Source organism: Myripristis murdjan, chromosome 22 (genome assembly GCF_902150065.1).
Source record: "Myripristis murdjan chromosome 22, fMyrMur1.1, whole genome shotgun sequence".
Classification (NCBI taxonomy): domain Eukaryota; kingdom Metazoa; phylum Chordata; class Actinopteri; order Holocentriformes; family Holocentridae; genus Myripristis; species Myripristis murdjan.
In genome coordinates this window covers 10156742-10176053 of record NC_044001.1, presented here as the reverse complement: position 1 = coordinate 10176053, position 19312 = coordinate 10156742, and the positions used below count along the sequence as shown (strand labels likewise).

The 19312-nt window shown below is 42.1% G+C and overlaps 1 protein-coding gene across 3 annotated transcripts; it reads left to right on the top strand.

Moving 5' to 3' along the window:
* Positions 1-264: 264 nt before the first annotated feature.
* ptbp1a (polypyrimidine tract binding protein 1a) lies at positions 265-17930 on the top strand. 3 transcript variants are annotated; one of them, XM_030081807.1, is made up of 16 exons: positions 265-388; positions 1198-1251; positions 1819-1846; positions 6552-6612; positions 6769-6941; positions 7890-8036; positions 8460-8630; positions 9523-9633; positions 9935-10115; positions 10527-10607; positions 10820-10977; positions 12458-12491; positions 13617-13709; positions 14298-14514; positions 14823-14900; positions 15514-15652. In XM_030081807.1, exons 1-16 carry the CDS (start codon positions 381-383, stop codon positions 15644-15646), a joined length of 1728 nt encoding a protein of 575 aa, XP_029937667.1. In that variant the 5' UTR covers positions 265-380; the 3' UTR covers positions 15647-15652. The 3 variants fall into 3 exon arrangements, with proteins under 3 accessions (XP_029937667.1, XP_029937666.1, XP_029937668.1); XM_030081806.1 differs by having other exon boundaries at positions 381-388; positions 1816-1846; positions 15514-17930; XM_030081808.1 differs by lacking the exon at positions 265-388 and adding an exon at positions 882-966 and having other exon boundaries at positions 1816-1846.
* Positions 17931-19312: the final 1382 nt, after the last annotated feature.

Sequence of the window (19312 nt, the reverse complement as noted above, 5' to 3'; positions counted from 1 at the left end):
ACTATATTTATTGTTTATTATATTGTTTATTGTATTTATTTGCCACTGCATCTGGTTGTTTTTGTTTTATCTCTTTTACTCTATTTTAATTTCTCAAATGCATTAAAACGAACCCAGAGACAATTAAGTTAGACGCGCCTGAATAATAAATAAGTTGATGGATCTCCTGATGGGGAAATTTGCCGCGGCCTTCTTTTTTTACAAGTGATGGTCGTCTTGTCCAATCAGGGCTCCGGCAGACGCTTGTCCCCGCCCCTTTTTGGCTCTTAGAAGTGGCTGGACTAATCAGCGCTCGCCTCCGTGTGTTCAGCCATTTTGTAAGAAAATCAAGCAAGTCTGCCGCCCTACCTTCGCTTCAGACCTGCAGTTTTTATTGTGCAATGGACGGGTAAGTGAAAAAGGACCACATTTAAATCTTAAAATTTCTTGGCTAAACCGACCCCTATCGTGTCTGATTTGATATGTCGGTTGTTTACGAAACTGTTCTGGTTGCGATGCCTGCTTCACTTTACCGTTTGACGGAAAGTTTACTTGAAACATTTTTTTTCCCCCAAAACATGCAACAGTTAGCAGAAGCGTTAGCTGACTAGCAACGGCTAGCCCCAGCTACTGCTAGCTAATTACGTTAGCCCGTTTGAGAGAGTGTATTACATGTTTTTACTAAAACGGCAGCGACACTCGATAAACTAACTTCAGTGAGGACATAATCTCACTTTGTCATTTTTAGTTGTCTGGCGATAACCGCTCGCCAACAACGCTGACGTTAGTTACCACAGGCTAACTGTACCTTGGTAACTTGGTTTCGTGGGAACTCGGGCGCTAGCTAAAGCAACGTGTCTCATTTCCGCATTCATTTGTCCACGGAGTTGCCAGGGCCATGTTGAAGATGCCTGGCCTGAGCATTGTCGTATTCACGTTGATTGGATCAAAGATCTAAACATCTCTGCGCTGGGTTATCTAAACTAGGTGAGGCGTGTGATAAGTTCACCGTTGGCTACCTTTATAACTTAAACGTACTCAGGACTGTTTTGTTTTTTTTTCCCTCAATCCCGCGCAGTTCGTTTAGTTTTAGAGGAGTCTGAATGAAGACAGCACTTCTCGGCCAGCAACAAGCTTCATGTAAGGTCTTTAATTTGGGATCTTCTCTGGAGAAGTTGCCAACACTGAAATTGTTTTTTGTGTTTTTAACCCGCATAGCCGCCTAGACGCTGACCTGTACCCTCTGGGATCCGGCTACGTCCCTGAAATTGAGTAAGTATCTACATTGTGTCCATACCTATATTTTTTATTTATTTATTTTAACTTAAAATGTTAAAGGTAATTTAACTAAATAGATGGACCTGGAAGGGGATCATTCAATGGACTAAGGATTAATTTTTTTCTGGAGAGGGGGAGGCACCTTCTCGTCTACATTGTCTTCCCCCCCTTGGATGTTTTCTCAGTTAAACAGGCTGATAGTTCATTGTAACTATTAGGATTATTTTGTACATAGATACCCCCCAAATTAATGCCATCCCTCATAGCAGTCATGTTCTGGCCTTTGGTTTTAGGATTTATTGAGTTCCTTGAAGTGCTTCCTGAATTTTGAGCTTCGTAATGCAGTTATCGCAGAATGAGGAAGTTAACCAGCTTGTTTGTAGTTGAATGCTGATTTATAATATTTTTTTTTTGAGCTTCATGTTCTAATAGTGCAGGATTGTCCTCTACTGTGTTGTGATGTCTGTTGAGCCTTTTGGATTTTTGCAGTGTTTAAGATGCTGAATTGTTTGTTTTGTTTGTTTTCCTAGTTGACTGAAATTATTCTCTCTTTCACAGCAGTGTCCATGACATATCAGTTGGCACAAAGGTAAGCATTGTTTAATTTACCTACTCTGCTCTGTTCTTTTCCTTTATTGCAAACAACTAAAAAATAAAATTAGTGAACTGGTGATGCAAGGCTTAGTCTTTATGTCTGACTTGGTTGTCCCCTTTTTTACATGTGGGGGTAATTATGGGTCTGAACTCATTTAGAGTTCCACATGTTGAGCCCTATTATTTGAATGTGTATAATTTCATCAGGGTAAGCACTGAGGTCACATAATGAATTTTGTAGACGTGACCGACAACAGCAAAAAAATAAAAAGTAGAGGAAATGCTGGTATGAGCAAGTATATCACAGATCAGTCAAACTGGAAATGCACAAAACCATGCTGACAGTGGTTACTGAGACACAGAGTATGTCAGTGTTTGGTTAGTTAGTGAGTGCTTCCTCTATAATTACAGAACTGCTGTCCAGAGCTATTTCTCATGTGTAATGAGTTGACAGTTAAGGATTGGCTATCCTTTTAAAGATTTATGAAAAACAACCAGAAGGTCCCAGCAACACTTAGGACTGTGGACATGGAATAGTTGATGAATCAATTAAAATACATTATCTGAGGTTGCATGTGTTCTCTTGTGCTTATGCTGAGCTCTGTGGCTGTTGTGTAATGAAACTTCCTGTTGTTCATTTCCTGTGTTCGTTTATAGCCTGTTGGTCTCATTGGAATGTTAAGAAAGCTGAATCCTGTCCCAGTGCTAGAGGTTTATCCAGTCTTCTTTTTATCACAACGGTACCAGTCAGCCAACACTATTGAAACAGTTTGCCCGCTCTGTTTGAGTTGATTGCCTCTTCTAATGTATTTATGTAAAAAGTCACAGTCACGATACCAGTGGTGCAGGCTTGTCTAACTGAATAGCATGCTTATTCTACTTATTTGTGTATGCAAACCTGTTAAAGAAGGAACATGTTTGTATTTGGTAAACTGCTGTTCGACACTTGTGTACCTCATAAAAATGCCTGTTTACGTAGTGAGCCTTGGTAACAGGGCCTGGGATGGGCTTGTAGGTCCGGTGATTGAACACAACTTTGGGCTGTAACTGTCATTCCCGCTGGCCTCCTAATCCTCCTGGCCAAAGGTCTTTCACTGTTTAAACAAGTACTCTGATACACACACCCAGAAAAGAGACACACACTACCCCCTCCATTCATTTACGGCTCCTTCAATCAGGCCCATTGTTTTTTTGTTTTTTTTTACCAGCATGATGAACAATGCACCATTTAACACCATTTAATGGTTTATTGATATTTGACAAGAACCACTCTGGGTGTGACTCGTTTTTGGCTTTTTAACATTTCCTGTTTTCTGAGTTTTGATGTGTTGTCGGAACGATGATGCACAGTTACGGAGTGCTGCCTCGCTGGAATCTGTAATTATTCCGTCTGGGCAGAGCGTCTGGAATTCCGCGGTCACATTCCAGCCCCACCACCCCCTCCCCACTCCACAGCATGGCACAGCTCCCTGCCCCCTCTTGCCCCTTCCATCCCCTCCCTGGGGCCAAGGCTGATCACAGCGAATACACATGTCTGTACCTGCACCGCCCGCTACCCCCAACCTTGCAACCCACTGCACCCCCCCTCCCACCTCGGTCTAGTGTAGGGATGCAGCCAGAAGTCAGACTGGACAAAAGAAGTGAAACATCTCAGATTTCATTCCCTTGTAGAGGGTAGTGTTTTTTCCAAATGTTGTAGCAATGTTGGCAAGCAATTGGAAGAGGACAGGGTCATTTTAAGTGTGAATTTACTAGCTAGTTGTCCGAACATTAAGAGTTTTGCTCTTTCCTTTTTTTCAAAAGGGATGTTTATTTATTTATGTATTTTTGAGAGAGACAGAGGTTGACAACAATTTCCTTGTTGGAATGTGTTGAAAGCTAATAAGTTGCAGCGAAGTATGCTTCTCGCCACTTGTGAATATAAATGATGAGAATCAAGATTTTAATCTGTCTGGATTGGAAAAATACCAAACTTATCCTCTAATGAAAACCAAGTGTTATGTGGCGTGTGGGGCGGGGGCGTTGCCTCAAACCACATTCCTTTTAAGAACCTAGCTTTGGTGTAGGCCACTTCCATTGTCAGGGAAAGGAAAGCGCTCAACAGTTTCATTATGTGGGCCAGAAACATGTCATCTTCCCTGCAGGTTATCATTATCCTGTCAGTGCTCTGAGGAAACAAAGGATAGGGACAAGTCAATACTCGTTTAGCGGGTTTGTGTTGGGTGACTGGGCTTGGCTTGATCCTGGAGTCAGCTAACAAAACCTTACTCTTTAGTGCTCTCTTTTTCATCCTGTGGCTCTGTAATTCAACTCTGCCTGTGCATTGTTTCTTGCCTCCCAGCCTTACACCTTCAAAGACACAGCTGTGTTATCTGGTCGACAGTAACATAATCCTCCATTTTGTTGCCTGTATCGGTCTCTCTACTTGATGGTCATGCTCTGTACTATGTGCTGCCTTGGCTCTGTGGCTATAATTAGAATGAGGAAGTAGGAGGGAGGAGAGAGAGAGAGAGAGTACTGCCATGGAACAATGACCATCAGTCCCCTGGAGGAAGTAGCCTAACCTGATCTTATTCCTCTTCAGGGTTGGGCTACTAACTGGTAGTGTGGCACTATTCTCCCACAACCACTGAGTCAGGCTACAGTCATTTCCACCATTTCATATGGCCTACATCTGTTCTTGGTCCATTTCTCAAGTAATAAAGTTTTTTTGGTTTGTATTTTTCTCAGCTGCACTCCTCCAGTTCATTTCCCCATGATTTTTTTTTTTTTTTTTATTTTGGAGGCCTTTTCTGTTTAATATTTTCTTATCATATCTTAGTAGAAAACACCAATATGACTTGGACTCTCCACTCCTGTAGGTTTTACTGAGATTATGTTTATTTCTATCTGTTTTCCTGATTGTGTCTGGTAGACATGATTTCCTTTTTTTCTCCCCTGCATGGAATACAATTTGCAAAATTCATGCTTTGTTTCTGGTAAGAGTTTTCATTGAACCACATTCATCTGCCATTTTCAGGCCCACAAGAAACTGACTTGCAATGAGTTTTGCATCCTTGGAAAGGCCAAAAAATGTAACTATAACTATTGAAATTATGTAATATTTTTATTTATTAATGTGCTTTTGATGGGGTCTGCACCAAAAGTCACATTTTTTACATGTGCAGAATATGATTTGTTGGCAACGGCATCTGTTGCACCACGGTATGTCATTTAATGGTATTTTGTCACAGTTTTTGCTGGTTATCAATAAACTGCAGCTCCTGTAATTTGAATATTGCAGTAGGCTATATTGCAGTTTAGATAATATTTAAATTAATTAATTGAATCAATTGATTTCTGTTTATTGCCCTTGGTTCTTTAAGCTATATTAAGCTATGGTTTAAGAAAACACAATTTGGTCAGTAATCTCAGGCTCGTGATAACGTGGATCTGCATTCCATAAATGCAAAGGTCAGTGCAGAGTGGCCAAGGTGGGAGGCCACTGATTTTGAATTGTGAAAAGGGACAGGACTGTCTCTTGTTGCTTAGGTCCAGGCTTTGAGAATGGAGCCCATGTTTGCATGGGCCTCAGAGTGACTCAGCCAAACCATCTGGAAGTCAAAGGGTAGTTTATACTACTGCTCGCAAGCAGTGTTGTGCTCCCATAGCAACAGCTATGTCCTAGTACCCCACTCCCACCTCCAGAATGTTTAGAGGCACCACCAAGCGCTTTCTCTCAGATCTGCTTATTCTGGCCCTTTGTGCACAGCCGTGCAACCCCAACTGGAAATCCCCCACCTAGCAGTTGAAGCTCAGGATTCACAAGACAGAGAAGAATGCTAGCAGACCTGCATGGCTGGTTGTTGTCAAAACTCTCCGGGGCTCTTCAGCTCCCAGAGAGTGTCCTCGGGGCTCCATATGTGTGTGTACTGCTGCGTAACAATGCCCCTAGTCTCAGCCCGAACAGGACCTTCATTGTGGAGTGATGGAGAGCTTAGGCTGCTGAGCCACTCCTTGTGACTGCTACACTTCATCTCCCCTCTCTCTCTCGTTCTCTCTCTCTCTCTCTCTCACACACACACACACACACAGATCTGAGAACAGCCCTGAAACAGCACTTTTTATCAACTGGAGTGAGAGACCAGACAGCGCTGTCTCAGAGGACAGTACAGTTGTGTGGGCTGGGAGTAACTCCCTTCTTGTCTTGTCATCCAGAAAGCTTGAATGTGTTATCCACCCTCTTTCCACTTAATTATGAGAAGATGGCTTGTACTGGCCGACAGCCTGCTGTTGAGTGGAACTCCTATTGCTGATATCTGTTAAAAGCTTGGTACTAGCCGCTACTCCATGAGTGTGATTAGTGTGAAAATGTGATTGTTTGGAATGTTGCTCTGAGTCGGTACTAAAAGCCTGTCGTGACTGTGACTTTATAGTTTCTAACTTGGCAGTAATGCTGGAGAGGAGGATAAAATTGAAGGGGAACACGTGATTATGGTGGGAACTTGATTATCCCTGCTGGGAAACTAGGTCACTGTATTCTTCTAGTAAGGAAGGTGGAGTTCTTCTCAAAGCATGTTTGCTCGATCCTCTTTGGTTATCAGATGACTTCCTGCTTTCTCACACAATGGCTTGGTAATGTGAGAGCTGTGCAGTCCACCTGCCATGCTGTGCCCTCATTGGAGAATGCACTGAAGTGAACCTTTGTTTTCTCTCCACAGAGGGGATCCGACGAACTCTTTTCTTCCTGCATATCCAACGGGCCCTATATCATGAGCTCAGGTAGGGGGGTTGCTATTAGAGGAGTGAATCCTTTTTATTGAAGTGCCTGTTGTCTGTCTGTGTTGTTTGTGTTGCCATGACAATCAATCCATTATTCAAAGAACCAGCGCCTTCTGTTCCCTCCCTGATTGTATCTGCGTCTGTTTTCTGTTGCAGCCAATGGCAACGACAGCAAAAAATTCAAAGGCGACATCCGGAGCCCCGGTGTTCCGTCACGCGTTGTCCATGTGCGCAAGCTGCCCAACGACATCAACGAGGCTGAAGTCATTAGCCTGGGACTGCCCTTTGGAAAGGTCACCAACCTGCTGATGCTGAAAGGAAAAAACCAGGTAAGGACTGACAGATGCGGGTCTGCTCAAAAAACCTGTACAAAACTTACCTCTGGGTGAAATTTCTTCCCAGGCTCAAGACCAGAGATCTAATTTTTGGCTTCTTGTCCTGACGGAACATGTTGATGGTGGCTGTATGCCTTGTAGCTCTGTGAGTTAGGTAGCCAAAACTAAAACTAGCCTCGCCAGACAGCTGGATTCATAACATCACCATCATGCGAGAATCCATTTTGCCAGGCTTCAGGTTTTGTGCCAATGGCTGAGCAATTATATCAGAGCTGGATGTGCGCTTTTTCCTTAAAAAGTCAGCAAGAATCATACTAAGTGCATAACTACACAGACTGGCCTGCTAGTTGTCAGTGCTCCTTAGACTGAAGCTTCTTGTCCTTTCACTCTCCTACTACATCATATGGTTTCATTGATCTGATTGGTTGAAGGTAGCTTGTGGTAGGTAGTGAGTCAAGTGACAGACAGATGATTCATCCAATCACCTGCCAAGCATTTTTGAGTGCATGCCCTTTTCCTAACATTTTCCAATGATAACTGTTTCTGTGTTACAAACCATCTGTCGCATCAGGTTAATACAAAACATCCTCCGTGCTGAAGTGTGCTTGAGTATGATATTGAATCTGCCAGTTCATATTTTGCAGCTTTCTTTGCACTCTGCTCCAAACAAAGAGGGTGATTTCCTCTAAGGGATCAATAAAGTATGTTTTTTTTTTTTTTGTTTTTGTTTTTGTTTTTGTTTTTAAACAAGCTGATAAGTGGCAAGTGGGAAAGCTCACCACACGGTATTTGACTACATTAATCTGAAAATTGACCTTGCAGGACTGGAGGTTTCCCTCCCTTGATAGAAGTGCATTCACAAAGCATGCTCAGTCGCAAGAGGCAGTTGATTTACAGTGGGAGAAACTAGTCTAAACTGTTTGTCTTGCCCACCCCCTGTAGGCGTTCCTGGAGCTGAACAGTGAGGAATGTGCCCAGACGATGGTGAGCTACTACTCCTCAGTCACCCCCGTCATAAGGAACCACCCAATCTACATGCAGTACTCGACCCACAAGGAGCTCAAGACTGACAACTCTCCCAATCAAGCGGTATGATCTGACATGTGTCCTCAATACAGACTATTTATGAATTGAGGCTTACTGTGCTGTTGCAGTTACTGTAAGTCTTGGAGGTTTAAAGTGTCAGCTAAATGTTAAACGTAAACTTAATACAGTCACAGTTCTGCCTCTTGACATCAGTCTCAAATTTTATTGGTATAAACATTATGATCCTCTTAGAGCACCAAGCAATATTTGTGTCAAGGTTGCAGACTAGACACACTAATCAAGGTAATAATTCTGTTAATTCGGTGCCAACGCTAAGTAAAGGATTACATGCAAACTACAGGAAATTCAGCATACTAAAAAGATGGCTGTCATTTCGCGCAAAATCATGTCACACACTTCATTAATCATTACAGATTCTTAACCACCCGTGCCTAAAAGTTGCTCTACTTGCCTTTTCCCTTCCAGCGTGCCCAGGCAGCACTGCAGGCAGTGAACGCGCTGCATGGTGGAGGGATGGGAGGCATGGCCATGTCAGCAGAGGCAGGTACCATGGGAGGCACAACAGCCCAAAGCCCTGTACTCAGAGTGATAGTGGAGAACCTCTTCTACCCTGTCACCCTGGATGTCCTGCACCAGGTACATATATTTTCCTTATCCCTTAGTCGTGGTATTCCTCATTTTTACTAGTAGGGGTATGGTGTTTTTGATGTGAAGCCCACAATATTTATTTTGTAATCACTGTCCCAGTTGGGCTGGAATGTAAGTTCCACTTCGGTCATTGTATGTTTTAATTGGCCAGGCAAGAAAAACGAAATTCCATTTTTTTCCCCCCATAAATTTCAGTAGTTTTTATACATGTATAGTAGTGACCATTCTTAATATCCAGCAACAAAATGACAATAAATAAAAGGTTAATAAGTAATTCAGAATTATTTGTGAACTCTGACCCAAATAAACTTAAACACACTTTCCTTTTTTAAACTTATTTAAAGTGACTGATCTTATACTGGAGTATTCATAGACTCTTGAATGTAAATCAGTTCCTTATATTCTTAAATGTTACAATGTGAGATTTTAAAAAGACTGATTTAACCCAACTCACATCAAATTTTAGCAGAAACCTGCTCATGTGGAAATTGACTGGCACACAGATCACATAAAAGTAGCAAAGTCCACACAGTCATACTGCTGTGTTGCAGAAGGTACACACACACAGTTTGCCTACAAGCTTGATACTGAAAGCTTTGCCAACCACCTTTAAACTGTAACTGCATCAACATGGATCACCTACTAAAAACATGTATGCCAATAAACCCTTTATAAAAGCTGTTTTATAAAATTCTCATTTCATTTATGTTGCAGTCTCCTCTCTTTGTCAACTAGTAAAGCACAGAGACTGGTTGCACAGAGCTTTTTCACATATGAATTTGTTTTTTTCCAACATGGTTGGCATGAAAACTTCCCTTTTTCCTCTTCTACAATGTGTTGTCCTAATGTCATCCACAATAATACTGTTTCTTCTCGCCAGATCTTCTCCAAGTTCGGCACTGTGCTGAAGATCATCACCTTCACCAAGAACAACCAGTTCCAGGCTCTAGTCCAGTATGCTGATGGCATGACAGCTCAGCACGCTAAACTGGTATGACAGGGAACCCCTGTGTTCTCTGCTTTATCTTGATGTGTCATTTTCCATCTGGCAGTTTTACAGCTGCTGTTTTGTCACCCTCAACTCACTGTAGGTCTTAGATTGGGCATGGAAATTAAACCAGTTGAAAGGAAGTAAATGAAGCTGCAATGCAGTCTACAAATTGGGGTTGATTTGATCAAACTTGACACAATAGTTATAATCTCCAATAGCTCAGTGCAGAGATTAATCTATAAATGGCTGAAATCCTGCTGCAACAGAGTCATAAACCTTCACACATCCATGTCTGTCACAGTCTCTGGATGGCCAGAACATCTACAATGCCTGCTGTACCCTGAGAATCAGCTTCTCCAAACTCACCAGCCTCAATGTGAAGTACAACAATGACAAAAGCAGAGACTACACCCGGCCAGATCTGCCCACTGGGGACTCCCAGCCCTCCATTGACCACCAGGCCATGGCAGCTGCTGCATTTGGTAAGACCTGTCGGTGATCTAAGGATTTTTCCCTCTGAGTTTTTAATAAAAACAAAGGCATTTTAAAGGGTTTGAATACATTAAAATATAGCATGTTAAGTCTCAAATTTCCTTAAAGAGGTCTAGCAATTTGTGGGTATTATATTTCCAAACAAGATTATGCTATATCGCAACTTGAAACTTTCAGTTTTACCTCAAATGTGAAAGCAAGACATTGAATGTGAGCTCAAATTTAGCATCATAAAACCTGTGGATAGACTGCTGTTGCTGCACATCATGTGACCATAACTTGTCAGGTTACATGCTTTATGAGGACTTTCCTGATTATTTGAATGCTCATCATGAATGGAAGGATACTTTAATTGAAAAGTGTTGTAATTTATTGTTTGTGCTATTCCTCTTTTGTCCTAGCTGCCCCAGGCATAATCTCACCCTCTCCCTATGGTGGAGCTCATGCCTTCCCCCCGACCTTTGCCATCCAGCAGGCTGCAGGTGAGTATACGGACATCATCTTCACCCTGTTACACCACTTACATTCAGAGACACATCCACCCTCCCAGACATTTGAATACTTAGTATCAGAGATCTAAACCTGTTGACACTACTTCATTTAATTCCCTGTTTCTGCTTAGATCCCAGCTGTGTGGTTAGTCAAATTGCAGTAAGCTTACATTAACTCATGTGTTTTTTTTTTTTCCTGTAAGGCTTGTCAGTGCCTGGTATTCCTAGTGCCTTGGCGTCACTGGGTGTCAGCCATGGTGGCGTAGCTGCTGCTGCAGCCGCTGCCAGCCGGCTCGGCCTGTCAGGGTTTGCAGCCGCCGGGGGACACAATGTCCTATTGGTCAGCAATCTCAACCCTGAGGTCAGTACACTTACAAGGTCTCAACACCCCTACATCATTTTTCTCTGAGCAACATTGTTAATGTAGTGCCATACTGTTATATCTTGGTTTATTGACCTCCATCCATCTCCTTAAGAGGTCCACCGTTATGCCCCCATCTCCCTCTTCCTCCTCCTGATCAAACCAGTTGGAGAGCTCTTATCACTCTTTTTGAAATAAAAAGGGGCCTTATCTAGTCAAAACTTCTTTTCTCTCTCAGGACCTCTCTGTGTTTGACCAAACCTGCTGCACTTCTGACTTGCCACTTTTGCTCACTGTGAATTTTTTAAGTTTATTCAAAACACTAACTTCTTTTTTTAAAAATCTCACCATTTCATATCTTCATTTTTGTCCATTAGTTGAAATCATTCTTGAGTTGTTGGAGAGACAATATTACTTTTTTTGTTCTTTTTTTCAAGAAACACTTCATGTTCATGATTACTTCTTTTTACAAATGCTTAGCAAGTAGAATGTATAAGTAGTTTTCCATACCCATTACATTTGCTGTAGCCACCTAGTGTTTTATACATTAAGCTTGTTGATTTTAAAATCAGCTCAAGTCGGTGTAAGGGATTATTGGAATTTTGATATTCAGGGTTGAATGACTGTCTTAATTATAATGTAATTTTGAATAATCTAAACAAAACACTGTAATTCAAAAGTACATATTGTCTCTGCCTTTTTCTGTATTTCATTGTTAATCTTTTTTCTCTTCTTTTTCTCCTAGTGTTCCCATAGTGACAGTGCATTTTAATTTAGCCAGTTCTACTGTCTGAAGCACTACATTTCTTTGTGTATACTGACCTTGTTTTTTACTTCCTTTTTCTTTTTCTCTCTCTCCTTTCTCTTTCCCCTTCTCCCTCTCTTCTTTTTTTGTTTTTAAAATCCTCTCACCTGAACTCTTGCCAACTGACTGCACGCCCCATGACCAATTGTTCCCTCTGTCCTCCTCCCCCCTCTTCCATTCCTCTGTTACTACTCCAACCACTCCCTCTTCCACCCCCACAACCCCCTTTCTCACCCCATCCATTGTCCCCAAATTGGACACCACCCACCAATTGGAAACGCAACCAAAACACAACACAACATTGGCATCTTTTCGGTCCCTGTTTTTGCCGCCATTATCTGTCTCTGATTCTCCCTCCCCTCCATGTTCTGTCTTTCTGTACTCCTCCACCTCCCATCTTCATCTTTCTGTTCCTCTCATCTTCCTCCTCTCACCCTGTTGGACCCCCTCTCTCTGTTCTGTCTTCTCTCCATTTTTCTCCGTCCCTCATGCCTCTCCTCCCTCCATGGTACTGTGGCCTTCCTGTGGACCTCGCTGCCTGTGGCCTGCGGACATGTCCCGACTCCACTCCACTGTCCTCCACTCCGCTCCGTCTCTTTTCCCCTGTCCCCTACTCCCCTCTCCCCTCGGCCCCCCACCCTCCCTGCCCCGCTGCTCCCCCTGCTGTCTCTAAAGAGCGTTACGCCACACTGCCTCTTTATTCTTTTCGGTACGTTATCATCCTTTCATCTCCTTTTTATTACTGCTGTTACCTGATGAGGTGGGCTTGTCTCATCTCATGTTGTTTTTGTTTTTATTTTATTTCTTTTGGTTTTGTTTTTTAACCACTGATGGCTCATCAGGCTACAGAGCTTTGAGGGGCGGGGGTGTCCGTTTATTGGGGGGTTTGTATGACCTGTTTTGGTTGTTGTGGGTTTGTGTGAGCATGTGTGAGGAAAGTGAGATGAGAACACTGCACAAAGCTGCAGCATTTCATTTGATTTGGAACAGCTCTGGTTTCCTGTCCACAGGCAATGAATATTTGCAGTTTTTCGTCTTCAAAGACAGCAAACCCCTCGATGGAAATATTGCCCCACTAATAGAAATGTGGGGATCATTTGGTTCAGAGATGAGGAGGGAAGCTGCTCTAAATTCTAAAGCGACACCCTCAGGAAGCGGATAAAAGCAATACATTGTTTGGTTCCGCACGGTCCAATTTTAAGCCATGGCAATTCATGGTATTTCATTTTTATCTGGTTGATTTCTCTGGTTGCCTTGAGTCACTCAGCAACAGTGCATACAAAAAATGAAACGCTGCTGCTTTTTAGTGATTGTGAGTCGACTCGACATATCCTTGGGATTATGTCACCATATTATTCTTCTGCAGTTTGGCTCAGTTTTCCTAATGTAGGTATCTGCATGTCTAGTTTATTTCTGCATGTCTCTCTATCAGGCCCTATCTGTCAAGTCTTTCAAGCAATCAACTCTTCCTTCTTATTATAGAGTGATTACACCAATCAAACCCACTTATTTTGTTTGACTCTGATTTTTGCCTTCAAATCACTACCTCCGTCAAGCGCAAACCATTTAGCTGTCATTATCAATCTAATTGTTGACTGAAAAGGCTTTTCTAGCTGTAGTATGAGATTTCATGCAGAACAACTTTTGATAGAAAACCATTAGAATAGTTACTTGAGTTATTACGCCATAGTGTCTGAATGAATATCTCCTTCCTTGATTTGATGGTTCATATTGTTGCCATTGCTCTGATTTGCTTTTGAGGCTCTTGGTTAAACTGTTTTGTTCTCAAAACGATGGGCTTTTATCATGACATGTGTTCCTTTCCCCCCCAAAGGTGTGTATGGCGACGTGATGAGAGTGAAGATCCTGTTCAATAAAAAGGAGAATGCTCTGATCCAGATGTCAGATGGCACACAGGCTCAGCTAGGTAGCCTTGAACTCTCAACGAACACAATTTTCTTTTCCAACATCTGGCTTTTTCTTTCACCTTGGTTGCTCACATTACTTTAACATACATAGTTTTACGTCTTTGCTGAGTGAGCCTTAAACCGAGTGACTAGTGCATTGTCTTCCATCGACAAATAGATCACTGCCTGTTTGTTTGTTAATCCATTTTTTTCAGGATAACTCTGATTAAATAGAAACTTAAATTCAATTCAGGGACCTGCAGAGTAGGGTGGATTTATTTCAATACTATTTACTTTCAACTGCTAGTGAGCTTTAGATGTGCAGAAAGCCTCTGGCATAGCCTAGGGCATCAGGGGCAAATTTCCACTGCAAGTGGAAGCCAGTTGGACCCTGGCATGATCAAATTAAAATAACTTGCTTATAGCAACACATGCCTTTTTGAATACGTAGATCAACTGACCGATCACTTCCTTGGACCACAGGGAAAATTGATTGAAATAAATCATGTCAGCTCCAGGTAGCCCTTTGCTGACCTGTAGAGGAAATCAAGCTAGTGACTGTGACATTTCAAACCAATGTTAACTCTGAACATGTTGCCCCCCCCCAGCTATGAGCCACCTGAATGGCCAGCGGCTTCATGGCAGGGCCATGCGTGTGACCTTGTCCAAACACACCACGGTGCAGCTGCCCAGGGAAGGCCACGAGGACCAGGGCCTCACTAAGGACTACAGCAATTCACCACTGCACCGTTTCAAGAAGCCGGGCTCCAAGAACTACTCAAACATTTTCCCCCCCTCTGCCACACTCCACCTCTCCAACATACCGTGAGTGTTACTGCGAGAAACTCATTTTCATTCTCATTTGCTCTCTAGCAGCTTTTGTGCTTTAAGCTCGTTCCTTTGTAGTCATGACTTATTTTTTTCTATATTTAGTCTTTGGGATTAAGTAGTTGTGACAGTATTTTCTAAACACACTGTTCTAGAGGTGCAGCTATTGGATTTAATTATGCCTCTTGTGTCTTGTTACCCTATGCCAGTAGACAAACAAACATTCAAATGAGTAAAGGAAATGTAAACCCACGTATATGTTTCATGTTGTGTTGACTCATTTTTTTTTTCTTGTCAACATGCAGGCCTTCCGTGGTGGAGGATGACCTGAGGGGGTTGTTTGCCAGCTCAGGAGCCACAGTCAAGGCCTTCAAGTTCTTTCAGTTAGTCTCACTCCTGTTAACACTTTTTACACTTTCTGCTTTACTTAGTTTTCTTACTTATGCCACATTCAGACAGGATCAGACATTGCAGCATAAAACACAAGGAATTCATTTTCATTGGCGTAGTGCATAAAACAAACAAACAAACAAACCAAAAAAAAAAAAACGGCCAGCAAAAAAGTTGAGCCAGAATTAACTTTTTCAGAAACGCAACCCGATGTCACGGTTGCCAATCACATAGCCTGCAGACAGACGGGCCATGTAGTGGTACGCCTACACGTTTGCACCTGCACACGGTGCTGCATTGCTTGATCCTGTGTGATGTGGCTTTGAACGTTAGTCATATTGTTTGTTTTTACCAGCCAGTGTTTGAATTCCTTTCTTTCTGTGGTAACTTTGTTTGACCTTCATGGGTTAGCTCTGAGTCAAGATTAGGAAAAGTTACCATAGAAAGAAAAGGGTTTTTGTTTTGTGGTAGTATCAATGAGGTAATTGGTACAATGTCCTGGAACAAACTGTTTGTCAGGTCCAATGCAAGCAGAAAATAGCCACAATATTGTGCAAAATGTATCAACTTGAGACGTGAACTCGATTTCTGTCTGTGTCTTTTTAGAAAGGACCGTAAGATGGCCTTGATCCAGATGGGCTCAGTCGAGGAAGCCATCGAGTCCCTCATCGAGTTCCACAATCACGATCTGGGGGAGAACCACCACCTCAGAGTCTCCTTCTCAAAGTCCACCATCTGAGTGCTCTTCACCCAAGTGCCCTTCCTTCCTCCCTCCAAGTCTGTTGCCATCTGAGTGCCCTTATCCCAAGGTTGCCTTCAGTGGAAATAGCCACCATTACATATTTATGGCTGTTTCTTTCCAGAACGTTGCCCCTAAAGCCCCACCTTTGTAGTCATTCCATGTTATTAATTTGATATGTCATCAGTGGAGTCTAAAGTGGGGTCTTGACAAATGGGCAGTATTCTGCAATGAAACGTCTCATTATATTGGAGGTAAAATAGGGGCAGCTGAACTGTCACTTTAGACCAAATTGCTTAAAAACGACACCCTCCACCGTGGATATATACTTATGTGGATGAGTCAAATCCACACCAGACACACTTCAGCATTCCTTTACTATTACTATACTTGTATGGATATACCTAATGTGTGTGTGCCTTTTGAATTGCCACTTTGAACCTATTGGGCCAGTCAGGAGTTTGAGGCAGGACTTTCTTGTGGTTCCTAGACCACCAAACATGTTTTTTGTTGTACCTGGAGTCATCATCTATTTTTATTATCAGTGCCCACCTGTTTGCTTTTGGGGATCCATACCACTAGCTTAAGTCACTTACTGAGGAAGCTTTATTTTCTCTAATATCTTTTTTCTATAGTCTTGTGCCTTACTTTGCCCCAACCAAATTGCCTTAAACATTGCTCTGGCTTAATTTGGAAATGACCCGGCTCTTAAAATGCCTTCCTTCATGCCTTTTAATTTGTACCAGCATTGTTCTAAGGGGGGGAAAGTGGCTCATTCAATTTTCTGTTTTTCTTTAAACAGAGTTATGTTCATATGAGGATTTGTGTGCATATAGCCCCGATATATCTTATGTAGAAATTATGAATGTAAGTCAAATAGATGCCTAATATCCTTGCTAGGTGCTGTAGCTCTGGTAGGTGTGTTGTGGCAGGAGTAGAGCTGTATCCAGCCTTCCTGTCTTTCAGTCCCCATGCACCTCTATTTACTCCTCTCGCTAGAGGCATTGCTGTATGAGGCCTCGTTTAACCATATTATATTCTATAGGTGATCACCTTTTCTATTCTTCAGTATCTTTTTTATGTTAGTATTTACATGTGTATCTTCTATACTGTACTGATATCTTTGTGTAGTGGCTGGATATGATAACAATCACCGTGCCTTGACTCCCTGAGTTAGTATCTTTGAGGATGAAACATTTCTGGCTTGGGCCGTTGACCATATTTACCTCTCATTCAGGTGTTTATCTTACTCTACCTGCCTACAAAGATGCTCTCTTCCCCTTAGATTCAGGTAATCCTACCTGTTGCCTTGGGAGAGGAAATCGGAGGCATTTGACAATTGATGTTGAGGGCAGGGCTGGTCAAATCATTACAATCTACCAGCTGGTTTGTGTTTCTAATATCCCAGTAGGTTTTTAAAAAATCTTATTCAGGACAATGGGGTGGGACAGACCTCCCTCTTTCCCTGTCCACTTAGGTTCCAGTCAGGTTCTTTAGTGCACTTTGCCTCCATGTTCGGTCCAAGTTGGCACCATCACGCTGAAGTCTTAAACGTTATCACATTCCTGTGTGCCTCCAGCACCGGTTTCCACAGCCTCGACCACAGTAATCTTGGACCAGATACAGATGCACTCTGTCTCTATTTTTGTAAAAGATTGTTATGCATGGTTTAACAAAGCTTCATGTAGCTACAGACGGTTATTGCTGTTAAGGACCAAAGTATCTTCCACCCCTGCTGTTTTCAAATGTTTCAAGTGTTGTGATCTTAAATGTTTATTTTTTCACATTCCTGCAGTTCCACAAATAGACAAGGTTGCAGACACCACTTTTTTCCCATTCCTCAGAAGCCTTGGACAAACGTCACATGAAGTTAAATTATCTTTTGGATAACTACTCATACTGTACATTGTACCCTCTTGTTTAATTGACTTTAAAAAGAGCCTACGTTGGTAGAGAATGCTTTAGAATGGATACTTAATTGAACCACAGTTATAGCTGTGACATTGATGGTGTAGTAGATTATATATGCCTGTCCTTTTTCGTTAAAAGCTTTTATTTTTCATTCTTTTTATATGGGGGCGGGGAGGGTTTAAGCGTTGTATGAAGCAGGGTTGATGGTTGTATATATTCATGTTTTTGTACCACAAAATAATTTGGATTATATCCACTTTACATTCAAAACATGTATATTTTGATAAAACAACAGTACAGACCTATTAAGCTCTTTGGAGCTGTAAAGACAATTTTTGTACCACAAAGACATTAAACCTATCTGAACACAGAAGTGTCTCTGTATATGCCCCGCTCCCCCCTTTGCCATTCTGTTCTTCTCTCTTGCGTCTTCTGCTGCCTTCAATAAATCTTTAGTTTGTTCCTTCTTTCATCTGGCCTCGTTTGGTTTCTGTTTCTTCCCCCCTCTGTTCTGTGGAACTGCTGCTCTGTATCAGTTAACATCTCGTAACATTTTCCACGTTTCCCATCCTGTTTACTACCGGTGGGGTTTTTTAATCTTTTACTGTATTTCCAACTTTGTACTCATCCCATCTGAAACTTGACTGACTGCTCATCTCAACTGAGCTCATCCTCCATTCTGATCCCGTGACGAAACATAGCTGTGAAGATGAAGGCAAAGGATGGCAGGGTGGAGAGTTAATTCCATATGCGTAGCTGGATAGTTGCTGCTCTCCAGGAGTCTGAGTAATCCTCACATCTCCTGTGCTCTGTTTTGACCTTTCAATTAAGCAGGTCTGGCTGACATGTAGAAGATGAGCCAGGTTGCTGTGGCAACTAAGTCAATGTATCTCATAAGATGAAAAATTGAGACAAACTACTGCATGGTTAGTGAGCATGTATGGCATCCATGCTTATTAGTGAGCTCCTCAGGGATGGGAGAGATGGCAGGGACAAAAACACTGGTTATATACCTCCTGCACCACTAGGGGGAGGTCTTGCTATCTGGTGGTGAGGAAAGGCTGTTGAACAGAGGTGACTTTACCTGCCACTCACACAATGTCAATAGTTAGTGGCTTAATCTCTCAAGTGCCTCCTTGGGCTTTCTGGTATTATACCTTTTTTTTTTTTTCTTCTTTTTTTCCAACTTCCTTACAAAGCGGTAGAAGGGATTAACCTCAGATCTTTCGTGCCTTTTGAGAAGGGGACAAATGAGAGGAGGAGGAGGTGGAATTCGGAATAACTCAAAGGAGAATCTGTCCAGCGGAGTTAGTATTTGTGGCCGAGAGGAGCTGAATTTTGTGGTATAATCCCACCCTGTGGTGTAAAATGTGGTCATGCTGTGCTCTAAGCTCCAGCTCAAATTGGGACGCCATGACTTCAACATGTTTTTGTTCTTTATCGTTACTTTAAATAAGGAATCATCCTTAAAGTCCAGCCATTCTCTTCCCAATTTTAGGGTATTAGGTGAATGGTTATCAGCTCTAACATGACACTGAAATTAATACAGCACATTTTAAGGTTACCACAAGAAGAATGTATTGAACAGATAAAGATGCCTTAACTATCTGTTTAAACAGCCACATTTTGAAGTGTATTTCCAAGGGATGTTACCAGGCTGACATTTCATATTCAAGCATGTTTCTCAGCCTGTGCCTAAACGTCTTTGTATTTCAGCGTATCCATGCCAGTCACAAAACTTGGCAACAGGAGCTT